This window comes from Oryctolagus cuniculus, chromosome 9 (assembly GCF_051225735.1).
Source record: "Oryctolagus cuniculus isolate XC-2025 breed Fujian yellow rabbit chromosome 9, ASM5122573v1, whole genome shotgun sequence".
Classification (NCBI taxonomy): Eukaryota; Metazoa; Chordata; class Mammalia; order Lagomorpha; family Leporidae; genus Oryctolagus; species Oryctolagus cuniculus.
In genome coordinates, this window is record NC_142875.1 from 13,998,708 (window position 1) to 14,012,901 (window position 14,194).

The window sequence follows — 14,194 nt, forward strand, 5'->3', positions numbered from 1 at the left end:
TGTCTTCTACCCCTCATTTCACATCCTCACAATTTCTGAGCATTTCCCATGGTATTGCTTCAGATCAGTGCTCTGATGTTACTGTCCATTTGTATCTCAGCACGATGGTCTCCTCTGGCTCTGATTAGTGACCAGAAAAATCATCTTTAATTCCAGACAGCTAAATTTTGGTGCATATACTTCTAGGTTTTTCTCTACTAATACACACACACACACACACACGTTTCTAAAATTAATTTATATGCAGTAGCTTGAAATCAAACTACACAAAGGGCCTTTTAAAAAGTTTACAATGTGTATTATGAAAAACCAGCATGGATTTCAAAACCTTATGCAACATACAAATACCCCTTAATTCCATTTTTCATGAACTTTCTGAAGTGCCTGTGCATTGTTTTGGTTCCTACGTTTTCTTCAGTGAGTACGTAACGAAAACACTGTTTACTGCATCTGTTAGGGTTTTCCACGGTAGATTCCCCAGGATTCTAAATGCCACTTCGCTGCAGCTTTCGATACGTTCTAGTCATTTCCTCAGGCTGTGTCACTTTGGGTGGAATTCCCAGGCTGAACACGACGGGCCCTCGAAGAGTGCACGTTCCTTCTGGTTTGGCTCTTCTCCCGAGGTACGTTTCTTAGCGGTACAGAATTTAGGTAAGCTCGTAAGCGGCTGCTTTTCTGCCTTGTATTTGTCACATCCTCCCCAGAGTCACCGCCCCGGCTTCTCTGTAAGTGAGCAGTGTCCCTGTGACAGCCAGGAAGGCGGCCTGAGGTCTCCCGGGGCTCCCAGCACAAGCAGGGGTGCGGTGCTGCGACACCTCGGACTCTGCTTACCGCGTCCTGCGGCCTCTGGGGGCTCGCTGTGGCCGCCTCACCTCGCACAGCCAGCGGGCAGAACGGGCACTCCCGGCCCGGAGAGGCGCGGGGCAAAGTCCGCACGCCGCTTCCTCCGGCTCGGCGGGCGGCCCGCAGGCCCTCCCCGCTCGCTCCTCGCAGCCGCGCTGCCGGCACCGCGTTCAGTCAGCAAACGCCCGGCATACAGTCGCCGCCCCGGCCTCCGGGCGGTCGGAAACTTCCTCACACGCCGCAGAAGCTCCGCCGCGGCCTGCGGGAGCAGCCCCGGGCCCAGCCCCCGTCTAGGAAGGCCGCCCGGGGCGCGGGCACAGTGCAGCGGCGGCCGGGCGGCCCGGGATCGCCTCAGCGCCCGAGCCGGCTCGCGGGGCTCCGACCCGCTCGCGCCCCGGCGGACGCCCTCGCGGCGCGGCACCGCCCCCCGGGGGGCGTGGGAGCGCGCGCGGGAGCCGCTGGGATGCAGGCCCGGCCGGCAGGCGGCGGCGCGGCGCCTGCGGCCTAGGGCGCCCGGGCGGCCGCCGGGCCTCCTCCTCTTCCTCCCTCTCCCCTCCTCCGCCTCCCGGAAGCGCGGGGCGGGGTCCCCGGCCGGGCCGCGGGGGCGGGCGCGGGGGCCGGGCCGGGGCGGGGCGCTCTCGGCGCTCGCGGGCTCCGCCGGTGGTGCGCGCCCACTCCGGGTCCAGGCGGCGAGTACGTGCGGGCCCAGGCCGCCCGGCTCCCGCCGAGAAGCAGCGGCGGCAGCGGCGGCGGCTCGCGCTCGGCCCCCCGCGCCCCGTGTGGGCGCCGTGCATGGAGACGCGGCCCGGCGCCCGTCGCTGAGCTCCGCCGGCTGCCGGGACCCGCCGGGGCTGGGGTGGCCTCGGGATCCGGCGCGGCCCGCGGGCCTGGTCGCCCGCGCGGATCGCCGCGGCCCGGCCGTCCCGTCCCAGGAAGTGGACGTCCTGCGCGCCATGGCTCACTCCCCGGTGCAGTCGGGCCTGCCCGGCATGCAGGTAGGCAGCCGCGGGCCTCAGGGACTGGGGATGCGGGGCTGGGGCGGAAGCGGGCAACTTGGCGGTGTAAACAGGGCCCCCCCCCCCCAGGCTCTCCCTTCCGGGGTCGCGTCGGCCGGGGTTCGGGCCCTACTCCCGGGGCTGCTCGCGGGCCGCGGCGGCCGGGTGTGGATGTGTGGCGGGGCGCGCGGGGTGGGGGGTGCACCGAGGCCTGGGTGCGGATGTGGGGCACCGGCGCCTGGCCCCCAAGTCCTGAGCAGTGCAGGGCCTGCGGCGGCCCCGCGCCGGGGGAGACGGGAGGGGAAGACGTGCCCTTGGAGGCCCCGGGCGGCGCGGGGGCGGTGGAGGCCCCCCGGGCCCGCGCGGGGCTCGGCTCCTCGGGCGGCGGGCGGAGGGAGGGGCGCCGGCGCGCGGACAGGGCGCGGTGCGGGAAGGTGCGGGCCCCCGGCCTGGCGCAGGCCCCTGGCCCGGCGCTGGAGTTCCACTTGGCGACTTGGTGGGATTTAGAGGAGTTCCGCGCCGTGGACCTGGCTGTTGGTGCTTTGTGGCTGCTTGGCCTAGCGGTCCCCTTTTTTGGGGGGTGAAGTGGGGGGAGGCGTTGGATTTTCGATGGTCGCGAACGCCTTCCAAGTTTTTCCTCCGTAGGTGACTATGTTTCTAGCTCTTGGAAAAAAAAAAAGTGAAACCCCCATGGCGAGCCAACTTGTCATGTCCGTGAGCACGTCGGTAAAGGGTGGCGGCGCGATGCGGGTTCCAGCCTCGCGTTGCTGTGCAGTGTGCCCCTGAAGTTTTGTTTTTTCCCGGACAGCCCAGCCGGGCGGGAGAACGCACGAGCTTCCGGAGATCGGCCAAAAAAAAAAAAAAAAAAAAAGATTTTTTGTTATTTTGTAGACATGGAGGGGAGGGCTGAGGATCGCCCCTGGACCTCTGCTCCTCCTCCATTGGAAACCATCCCCCTGTCCCCCGAAAACCATAGCAAGAAAGCCTGATTTCATTGTTCAGGTTTGAAATCTAGCAAAATAGGAGCTCAGTGTCACCACTTCAGTGGTAGCCAGAATTTCAGGCAATTTTTTTTTTTTAGGAGTAACAAACTATCTTAGGATGGGCGGGTGCCAGAGTGTGTTTTTTGAATCTCATTGAGAGCTCTTTAACGTGCGATGTGAGTTTCTGCTGACCACTAGGTAAAAATCTGATGGGGCGGGGGGTGTTTCCTAACACTCCTGCTTTGGTTTGAACGTTCAAGGCATCAAGGTCAGGGTGAACAGGGTGAAAAAGAGTTTCTGACTAGTAGAGTAAGAAGACCTCTTGTAATGTTAAAAAATGCGATTTACCTTTAGATTGTTGCCCTGTGTTACACGGGCTGTAACCACAGATTGTCTCAGTGCCATCCGGAAAGGTACCTGAAGCCCCTCGGCTGGTGCTGGGAACTCAGTGTCTGGTCACTGCTTGGTCTCTTACTCCCCCCCCCCCCCACCCTTAGAGTGGGCCCAAATGTTTAAATCTTGGGAAAAAAAGCAAATTTTTGTTTTGAAACCATTGCCGCCTCCCCAGTACGGTGCCTTTGCCAGGTGGTGTTACTAGGGAACTTTTTATTTTGCTTTCTCAGAATGAAAGATGAGTAAAAGTTCTCAGTAGAGAAGAAGAGCATCTTCCTGTGTTTGAGCGGCAGAGGTGTGAGAGTGGCTGCAGACGGTACTGCCTGCTGGTGCGTCGGGCTGAAGCCAGTTCCAGGGTGCCGGTGGGGGAGAACGTTCCTTCCCCCTCCCTGCCCTGCCCCCTCGAGACTCTGCAGGCCCTGGGACGGGTCCCTAGAGTTGGGGCTGTGGTTCCATGAGGCACACCTGGCTGATCTGAGGAGAAGCACACCGCCTCTCCTTCCTGTCTGTCCTGTGTCTGACCAGGGGGTATAAGGAGTTTGCTGCAGGACTCGGAGAACTGCAGAGTGAATTCAGATAGCCTGGGCAAGAATGCTTTAAAAAAAAAATTTAACCCAGATGAATTAGCATTGTAGCGAGAGACTGTCTTTCAGTGTCTGGCCAGTTAGTTTTGTGCCCCCTTGGTTGTTACTGCTTGAGGCAAGGGTGTCCTGTACATCTGACGGAGCCCAGGGTAGGAGACTGTGTCCTGCCTCCAGGACACTCCTCCCCCTGCTGCCTTGTTTCTGTTGCTACTTTTGCAGAGCTTATCCACACTGGAAGTACTGAAGCAATTAGAAAACGCGCAATGTGCATTTAGTGTATCCAGTCAGCCACATTATTGAGCGCTCCTGTGCCAGGCGAGGGTAAACCTTAATGTTACAATTTTTAGTAACTACTTAGTGGAAGTTTCTGGGGTCTTCCCTCCCAACCCCATTTTTCTGTCACCATAGGAGGCAAAGGTAGAACTCACGAGCTGAGTGTGCGTGGAGTAGCTGCGGATGACTGGAACTCGGGCTGACGCGGGGCCGTGCGTGCCGCCGTCCCGTGCACACCCCTTGTTCCTCTCTGTAATTCAGATGAAAAGAGCTTGCTGCGGGTGGGGATAAGGGAGCACCCCTCAGCTGTGCACTTACATTAATTGCAGCGTTCAAAGAATGGGGTTTCTGACTTAGAAATTTCGGCCGCGGAACTCTGGTAGTCCGCTTTGAGAAATTCCTGGGTCCTGCTCTGTGGCAGCAGTGGATTTGACGCTGGGACCCGGAGCAGAATTTCAGGAGGCACAGCTCGTCCGTGTCACTCCTGCTGCGCTGTGTGTTACTGTGCCGTCGCTGGTTGCAGCACTGGATGGATTGTGCAGCCCCCTGGGTCATGACCCACAGCTTGAAAACACAGCATCACCTGACTCACGTGGACGCAGGGCCTGTTAATTCAGCCTGTTTTGAGGTTGTGGTGAACTGAAGACGCTCTTATTTGAAAGTGCAGACAATTGAAAGAAGAGCTGAAACACTTGGTTTCTACTTGTTGATGTCATCCTGCCCTCCTCTGTCCCCTGATCTCCTTGCATTGTTCCAGCTGCCTGAGACTGAGGCCTGTGCTGGGAGTGCCCTCTGTACTGGCTTGGTGGCCATTTGGGCACAGTGGGAGCTCTTTTCCAGGGCTCTAAGCACCCCCCCAAACCCCTCACTGGGGAAACCTGGGTGCTCTAGCAGTCTGGGAAGTGAAGACAAACAGACGGGCAGCCGCATTACATTGTGGTCGAAGGGCTCTTGCCCTTCCGTGGTGTCTGCTGCCTCCCTGCCAGGTGCCTGCCCGAGTCTCCCCGGGGCGGGGGGAGGTCAGCGGGCCCATTGTGTGGACACTCAGCGCAGCTGTGAGGTTTGGGTTCTGAGGACACCTGGGGAAGGCTCACGCATGGAACCTTCCAGTGCTGCAGTAGATGGGGATCGTGCAGAGCATGGCGCCAGGAGCCATGGGCGGCACAGGCCAGACCCTCGGGCTCAGTAGCCTGGTGCCCGGCAAGTGGCGGAGCACGGCTGCAAACATGGGGTTCTAGTACGGGAGCCTGGGGAGGCAGCGGGGCAGCCAGCGCGCCGTGAACAGGTGAGCATCGTATTCTGTAGCCCTCCGGACTTTCCCAGATGAAGGTGGTTGGAGTCGGTGTTGCAGCACCTGAGGCGAGAAGCAGCCCAGGGTAACTGAGTGTGGTAGCTCAGGTGGCCGCAGGCAGCCCAGGTGCGGGTTTAGCAGGGGTTACTCCCCTCGTGGTGGTTGGAACCCTCAGTGAGCACTTTATCGACCCTCATGCACACCCCTCCCGCCTGCATCCTGACGCTTTGGGGGCTGCGTGCTGCAGGCGAGTGCCGAGGGCGATGGAGACTGCCGATTGCCACGGCCGCGGCCCCTTCCTCTGTCAACAGATGTAACCACGCTAAGACTTCGTTTTCCTTGGAAGTAAGTTTTTCCTCTTCTCTTTTCTTTCAGAAGGGGGAAGACAGGAATTTTTTTTTTTTTTTTTTTTTTTGATTAAAGATAGTAACTTTTGCGGGAGTCCAGGACATGGTGTTGCTAATTCCAGATCTGGGAATGTTGTTGATAGCGTTTCACTGAGGCCGGAGAGACCTTCACGGCGGACGTGGTGTCACGTGATTTCCGGCTGCGGAGGAAGCGTGTGTTCCGTGTCCCCGCACACAGCGTTGCTTGCCTCGCTCCTTGAGGTGCTTCTGGTGGTCTTTGAGCTGCTGTGCTAATGCCTGGAACTGAGCTGCCTCATTTGCTGCAGGTGGCGTGGCTGTTCTTTGGACAGTATTTATTTGTAATTATGCTTGTTTAAATTTGAAAGACAGAATGAGAAAGAGAGCCTTTCTGTCCACTGGTTCACTCCCCAAATGCCTCTAACAGCTGGGCTGGGCCAGGCTGAAGTGGGATCCGGGAACTCTCAGGTCTGCCACGTGGGTGAAAGGGACCCAGGTACTTGAGCCAGCACCTGCTGCCTCCCAGGGTGTGCATAGCAGGAAGCTGGAATCAAAATGGAGCCAGGACTTGAACCTCGCATTTCAGTATGGGATGCAGGCATCCGAAGCAGTGTCACAGTGCTAGCAAACGCCTGCCCCGGCCGGTGTTTTTGAGGTCCCTGGTATGAGAGGCAGTGTGAGAGTCAGACAGAGCGGCCGCTGCTCCTTTACTCCAGAGCCAGGGTCTGGTGGTGTCTTCAGAAACCTGTCGCTTTTTATTTGGGAAATTTCTCTCGCAGTGATTCAGAGTTGCCCGCTTGGAAACTCCATACCTGCAGGAAGTGGCCCACACCCAGCCCACCCTCCTGTGGCTTTTTTTTATCCTTAGCTCAGCGTGATTATCACTACTGGGATCTTGCGGCCAGAGTGACTGCAGGAAGTAGAAATTGCCCTGGCTTATCCCTGTGTGCTCGGTAGGAGCAGCCTCTGCCTTTGGACTGGTCTGTATCCCTCCTTTCCCATAATTCCTGTTTCTGCTGTGGAGTAGGTTAAAAATTTCAGTGCCAAATGTTTTGGGAAAGAGAAGAAAATGGCGATTCCAGCACCTGGTTGCTGGGGTCAAGGTGGATTTTGCTGGCCCTCCATGGCTGTCTGGTTCCCAGGGTTCAGGCTGGGGAAGACACAAGCAAGATGGACTTTTGCTTTCTGCCAGCATGGGTGGCCCAAGTCTTCCAGCACTGGAGGGCCTGGCTTGCTGACTTGGGGGAGCCTCTGTATGCTTGCCTGACGGTTCTGGGTCAGCAAAGAAACCTTTTCGTTAGTCCCCTGTTGGTGAGTGACTAAATGGGGGGTGGGGTTCAGGCTTTTAAAGAGCATCTACCAGATAGGCAGCTGGGGTTGTCTTGCCATTATGTGAAGCCTCTTCAGGTTTCCAAGAAGAACTTCAGGCGCTGAGTCTCCGAAGGACCATCCTGTGTCTGTTTTCAGATCTTTAGGGTTGTGTTTAGTTGGGGTTTTGTGAAGCTTGGTGGGAAGACAGATCTGTCCTCACGGCTCTGTTCTGGTTGCCCCTCCGCTGTGGAGCAGGTGCACGTTTGCTGCTTGTCCCCTCTGGGTCAGACACTGCCTAAGTGGGCTTTGGTGTCTGCAGATCAGGTTTAGTTCCTGACCCCTTCCCTGCCTCCCCAGCAGTTCCCTCGTAACCATGGTCACCCAGTGTGCATGCTGCGTGTGCCTCAGCCATGCCCGCAGCCCTGACGTCACCGGTAAGCCGTGCTTCCTTCCCGGCTGTCTTCTGGGAATGTTTTCGGGTAACTTGTGACAGCTGCTCCAACCCAGACCTCACCAGTTGAGAGACCTCGTCTTGGGCAGTTGAGAGGGAGGACGGCAGTGGACGTGGAGCCTCCTGGACGTCTTCCAGCGCGTGCCCTGCTGCTCCTCTGCCGCCCTCGCCTGCGCTCCGTGGCTGCTCTGTGCCGTGCTCTCTGTGCCTCCTGTCACTGTTGGTTGCCGGCGTGTCCACCGGTCCTATCTTGCAGTCCCGTCCTGTGGTGGGGCACGGGGGACATAGGTTTTCCTGAAACGTCTTTATTTTACCCCCTCACGTCCTCCTCCCGTATCTGGGCATGGTGAACGTTGCCGGCAGGTGAGTCCCCCCGAGTTTGGAGGGGGCCCGGTGCTGTTTCTGCCTGCGGTGGTGTGGTGAAGTGCGTGGTCCTGTTCTTCCCACGCCTCCTGGGGTCCCAGGTGTTTCCTTGTGTTCCGGGGTCGCCGTGGTGGGTCTTGGCATGAGTGTGTTTTCATCTTTCATGACAAGTCCTCTGTTGACCCTCTCCGGTGGGCAGCTCGTGCCTTTTGCTGGATCTATCTGTTTGTTTATTTGTAATGCCTCCCCGTCTGCATTTTCTGCGTGTGTGTGTGTGTGTGTGTGTGAAAGTGGTGGCCCTTCTGTTGCTGAAGCCCCTGTTCACGAACCCTTTGTGTCTTTTCCGTGGCTTTCTGGGAGATCACCTCCGCTTTCCCGGCTCTTGGAGTGAGCATGTCTTCTGGTGTGTTTTCCCTCCTGGGAGCTCTTCCTGTTACGTTGTTCTCGTCTCTGGTGAAGCATCTGCTCTCACTGCCCAGGAGTGATTCTCCGCCTCCAGGTCCCACGTGTCCCCTCGCTGGGTTTGGTCTCTGTCCTCTGTGGCAGAGAGCACCCTCGCTTGGCCCTCATGGGCCAGGGGCAGCTCTGGGCCCTCCTGTGGCGCTTTCATGGCTGCTGAGCTCACGGTCAGCATTCCTACTGGACAGGGCCGCTGGGAAGTAGCTGTCAGTTTCTCGTAGCTCTTTCTTCCTCTTGTTCCCCCCGCTCTTTTTTAAGTTAATTAACTAATTTTGAAAGAGTTAGAAGATCTTCCATCTGCTGGTTCATTCTTCAGATGACAACGTCAGGGTTGTACCAGGCTGAGCCAGGTTCCAGGAGCTTCATCTGGGTCTCCCTGAGACACAAGTGGGAGGCCCAGGTGGAATTCCAGGCTCCTGGCTCCTGTTGTTGCCGGCCGAAGAGGCCTAAGCACTCAAACCATCATCTGCTGTCTCCCAGGGTGCGTTCGCAGGAAGCTGGATTAGAAGCAGAAGAACCTGGACTCAGACGAGCCCTCCAATATGGGATGTAGGTGTCCTAGGCAGCAGTTCACAACTTTATCTGCTCCACTGGGACAGCCACCCCAAGCAGGTTTGTTTTCTTTGCTGATGGTCCGGTAGGGGTTTTGTGTTAGATCCACGCAGAGCTGGCTGAAGTAGTTTCCCCTGCTCCCGTCCTGTGTGCTGCTGTCTACTTTGCAGCTTCTGAAATCTCGCTGTGTCTTCTCTCCCCTTCAGTGTGTGGAGGCTTTTAGGTTCTTAAATGAAAAGCCCTTGACTGTGGGTTTTCAGGATTGACCCACGTAGGTGCTCAGTGCAGTGTCTTCTCCCCCAGTTGCTGTCCTCCTTTGGGAAGGTGGATCAGCACGGGGCCAGGCAGTGGCATGGAAGCCGAGGTTACGGGACTGCTCTGGCCGTAGGCCTCACTACTCTTTGTCGTGTGATTTTTTTTTTTTTTTTTTTTTTTTTTGCCTCTTCTCTCTAAGTAAGTGATAGTTCAAGTATTGTTTACTTTTCCTCCTCCCTAACTTGAACCAAGACCCACTATTCTCAGTCCTCTCTCATTTTCTGGTCCCAGGGTCCTCGGGGCACAGGCGTATTTCAGAGAGCCCCGTGGGACCTCAGTGGAGAAACCTTTGCTTACGTTGAGGGTGCTGTGGTGCTCAGCTGAGGTCCAGGATCGAATGGGTGCTTCTGGGAGCGCTGGCCGCATGTCCCGTGGTGATGAGCACGGTGTGTGGTGGCTGTTCGTGGCTTGCCAGAGTGGCTTCAGGCACTGTGGCGCAGCAGTGTGGCACGTGGTAGTGGATCGTGCGCTGGGTTCTGGAGTGAAGCGTGAGCGCGCTCGGGGCACGGCTTCCCTCAAGAACCGAGTGCTGTCGGGGGTAGAAGTTGATAGCGATCCATCTTGAGTACAGATGAAGAATAGTCCAGACGTGGCCGGCAGTTCCTTCAGGAGGTTTCAGGGCAGTGTGGGAATTCAGAGTTGTTAAACCGCCCCCTGCAGGTGCGATGTGGGACATTTCCCTTGAGGGTGCCTGTGGTGTGTCGGGGGCCCCTCTCTGTACCAGATTCTCGTGAGAGGTGGTTGAGAAGGAAGGTGTGATAGGTGCCGGGACTCCTCCTCCATGGTTCCCGTGGCACAGGGGCCTCATCACGCCGGCCTGGCTGGGTGCCAGCAGAGGGGAGGTGTGGTAGGTGCCGGGACTCCTCCTCCATGGTTCCCGCGGCGCAGGGGCCTCATCACGCTGGCCTGGCTGGGAGGTGGGAAAGGCAGTGCGCTTCGGGCATCGCTGTGTCCGGGGCTGTCCAGAAGATAAAAGTGTTTTATGTTTGTTGGCCTTAGTGGGAAGCCTGGTAGGAGGGGAGACTGGTTCTATGGAGTCCTGCTCAATAGGTCCAGGCACTGTGGGAGGCAACCTGGCCTTGGTTAGTCCTCAGCACCCCTCCTGAGGCAAGGGCTGTTGACCCACTTTGCAGATGAGAAAACTGAGGATTATGAAATTGCCCAAGGCCCTCAGAAGAGAGGGCAGCTGAGAAGAGAGCCTGGACTTTCGTGCCAGCTTGTGTTCTGTTCCTTTCTCTTCAGACTGTCTCCTGCCAGCCAGTTCACTTCCCCTGGGTGCCACTTTTTTTGTTTTAAGATTTAGTTATTTATTTGAAAATCAGAGTTATGCAGAGAGAGGAGAGGCTGAGAGAGGGAGAGGTCTTCCATCTGTTGGTTCACTCCCCAACTGGCCGCAATGCCGATCCAAAGCCAGGAGCCAGGAGCTTCCTCCGGGTCTCTGACATAGGTGCAGGGGCTGGAGGACTTGGACCATCTTCCACTGCTTTCCCAGGCCACAGCAAAGAGCTGGATAGGAAGTGGAGCAGCCAGGACTTGAACCAGGGACCATATGGGATGTCGGCACTGCAGGTGGCGGCTTCACCTGCTATGCCACAGTGCCATGGGTGCCACTACTAACATCAAACTGCACACACAGCCAGTTGAGGCAGGCAATGTGTGGTGTTTCCAGCACCCTCCATGTTTTTACTTTTACAGAAGAGTGTCTTTGTGTTCCTCCATCGTCGTTATCATCATCGTCACCAGGTTTTCTTGTGAAGTCAGCCGAGTTGCCCTTGCTTTTGGTAGGAGGGGCCTCTTCACTGGGGCGGACGCTGGCTGTGTGGGTTGCGGCTGTGCTGATGGCAGCTGTATGGCCACACACAGCCGGGAGTGACACGCGGCCTACTGAGGTTGTGCCTGTAGAGTGTCGCGGGGCAGCATCTTCATTTCCCTAGAGGCCCTGGGTAGCATCTAAAGCGATTCTGAGTTGAGAGCGGCCCCCACACTCTGTGTGTGGAACAGGCGCTTTCCTGAGAACAGGCTGAGCAGCCCCTCAGAACATGAGTGGAAAGTGCGTATCATGAAACAACTATGAAATTAAAGTCTTTTGTCTCTAAAGTAAACTTGCCTTTTCATTCTGTTTCTCCAGACTTTGAAGCATCTTCTATGCCTGACTTTGTGTGTGTCGTGTAAAAGTGTGTATTTTCTCTCCAAGTTTTTTCTCTTCGTATTTCCGTGAGGAGCAAAGTTGACACTCAGCATCCTGACAAATAATTGGAGTGAAAGTTACTCACGATGATGGAATATCTTAAGCATTTAAAAATAATATCCTCAGTATTCGTACATACGGCCTGCCCCATGGGTTATTTTTAAATATGTCATCTGGAGCAATCGGACGAGGCTGTTTGGACTTCTGTGACGATGACACTTCTCGCCTCTTGCGTTTTGTATTAGAGCAGCAGAAATCCCGCTGGTTTCTGCTGGGTAGCAGTGATAACGCAGTTTTTGAAAGCCAGCAGAGGGGCCTGTAGCTGCTCATCTGCTGCAGTGGAGAGCCGCGCCTCCCGCCCTGGGCACGCCGGCTGTGCGTGATCTTTAAAAAACAATGGGGCGGCGTGATTCGAAGATGCGTAAGGAAGTGGAAACGCCCCCAGCCCATCCCCCCTTGAATGGCTTTTACCGCATCAGTATCTCTAACCCCACTCTCTGAATATGGCCATTGTCTGTTCTGCTTATTGTCCACTTGTCTGCATGCACATACTTGTGTTATCTTGACTTGCATCAAAATGTAGGCTTTTTGTGGTGTTTTCCATTCAGAATTTTATCATAAGTCTTGTCCCGGATTTCTGCACTCTTCCGTGAGGTTATTTATTTTAGAAAGGCTTATTTATTTAAAAGGCAGAATTAGAGAGAGATAGAGAGAAAGAAATCTTCCATCTGCTGGTACACTCCCCAGATGGCCATCATGGCTGGCTGGGGCTGAGCCAGGATGAAGCCAGGAGCCTGGAACTCCATCCAGGTCTCCCATATGGGTAACAGGGGCCCGAATACTTGGGCCATCTCCCACTGCTTTTCCCAGGAGCATTAACAAGGAGCTGGATCGGAAGTGGAACAGCTGAGACTTGAACCAGTGCTCATGGGATGTGGGTGTTGCAGGTGACACTTAACCTGCTGTGCCACAACACTGACCCTTGGGGAGATTATTGAATGTCTTACCTGATGGGAGCTCCTCCTTCAACAGGAGGCCTGTCTGGTTTTAGGACAGATGCGTTCTAGGTAGGAGCACATTCCTGTTTGGCTCTGCTGTCTAGAAAGAAAAGCCGCTGCTTTTGTTTTTGGAGAAAGATGGAAAAAATACCTTGCCACTGCCCCAGCAGTGTTTTTGGAAAGCGTTGACTTAATGATATTATTTTCTATGGTAAATTGCTGTACTTTCATTGGTGTGAGGTGCCCAGTGCCTAAGTGGCTAAACTGGGGCCACTGCATGAGGACCAGGGCCCTCAATGTGTGTGTGTGTGTGTGTGTGTGTGTGTATACACAGGATAGTGTGTGGGTGTACACTCAGGATAGTGTGTGTGTGTATGTATGTGTGTGCACTCAGGATAACCGAACTGCTCTCCCCTACTCAGCCGCCTCCAGGCTCTGGGTGTGTTTGAATGAGGGGTCTGAGGAAGACAGACAGCTGGACTTCTGCTTGCCTGAGTTGTATTTTTAAAGGTCCTTCAGATGAGTGTGTGTGTGTGTGTGTGTGGTTTTAAAATAGCTTACATTTTATGTGTGTATTTCTGGTTAGTCTTCTTATTTAGTTGAAAGTTTCAGATCCTAGGGAAATCTGCAGGACTGCTGTCGAGTGCAAATATTGAGCTAAAATCACTGCTCTGAATGAACATCTGGTCCACGTAGGACTTGACTTTTGAGTGAGAGGGCAGTAGTCACTGATCTGTGTTGTCTCCTTCCTGCACAGGTGCTCAGTGTCAGTGAGCGAGGGGCGGGGCCTAGCAGTGGTGCTGAACCCGGGCGCCTGGCCATGCGCAGCACTGACCTGGGCCTGTGTGGCCGTTAAGTGGCAGGAGTGCGGTTGTGGGGGCGGGGGTTCAACCGTCCAGGGAGGCAGTTTGAAGATGAGCAAAGCCTGAGCTCTGTTCTGGAAGAATTTCTCTCAAAGGCGGAAGGAATGTAGACAGATTGGCACAGAGTGTTTGGAAAAATACAAGGAATTTCATGTTGCTGGGCATGGGGGAAGGCAGGGGCGCAGAGCAGTGAAGGAGCAGAGGCCTGGCCAGTCAGAAAGGACTCTGCAGGGCCCGTGCTGTGGCACAGTGGGTAAAGCCCTGGCTTGCAGCACCAGCATCCCGTTTGAGTGCTGGTTTGAATCCCGGCTGCTCCACTTCTGATCCAGCTCCCTGCTAACGCACCTGGGAAAGCAGTGGAGGATGGCCCAAGTCCTTGTGCCTCTGCACCACATGCAAGACCCAGAAGAAGCTCCTGGCTTCAGATCTGCTCACCTCTGGCCGTTGGGGCCATTTGGGGAGTGACCCAGCGGATGGAAGACCTCTTTCTCTGTCTCTACCTCTCTCTGTAACTCTTTCAAATAAATAAAATAAATCTGTTTGTGTGTGTGTGTTTTTTTTTTAAAGGATTCTGCTGGTTTCCTTGGCCTGCAGCCCACCAGCCCCTGTGATGATCCCACAGACAGTTTTATTTTTCCCGGGGGCAGGGGGTCTTCCATCCACTGGTTCACTCCCCAAGTGGCTGCTGATTTGAAGCCAGGAGCTTCTTTTGTGTCTCCCACGTAGGTGCAGGGTCCCAAGCACTTGGGCCATCTTCTGCTTTTGCAGGCCGTAGCAGAGAGCTGGATCAGAAGTGGAGCAGCTGGGGCTTGCACCAGTGATGCTGGCACCACAGGCAGCGGCTTCACCTGCTACGCCCTAGTGCCAGCCCCTTCTCACTGTTTTTAAGGGGCACATAGCAGTTGTCCTTTCCCGGGAAAGGTGGAGTGCCCAGCATGTCCTGGTGTTGGGTTTTGAAAGCACAGTG

The 14,194-nt window shown here is 55.8% G+C and overlaps 1 protein-coding gene and 1 long non-coding RNA gene across 3 annotated transcripts in view; one reads left to right on the plus strand and one right to left on the minus strand.

Annotated features, from left to right (window-relative positions):
- Positions 1 to 2,596: 2,596 nt before the first annotated feature.
- Positions 2,597 to 5,051, minus strand: LOC149124513 (uncharacterized). Its single transcript, XR_016212740.1, has 2 exons — positions 4,227 to 5,051; positions 2,597 to 2,672 (listed from the first exon to the last, which is right to left on the minus strand). It is a non-coding gene; the product is annotated as an uncharacterized LOC149124513 (long non-coding RNA).
- A 362-nt stretch (positions 5,052 to 5,413) lies between these two features.
- Positions 5,414 to 14,194, plus strand: part of STK24 (serine/threonine kinase 24) — an 87,606-nt gene continuing 78,825 nt past the window's right edge. The window contains exon 1 of one of the 2 annotated variants that reach the window (XM_089303486.1): positions 5,414 to 5,707. In XM_089303486.1, the coding sequence (XP_089159612.1) occupies positions 5,558 to 5,707 (150 nt within the window). In that variant the 5' untranslated portion in view covers positions 5,414 to 5,557. Of the gene's footprint in view, positions 5,708 to 5,888; positions 6,036 to 14,194 lie in introns of those variants that run through there. The other variant, XM_089303487.1, reaches the window with a different exon arrangement.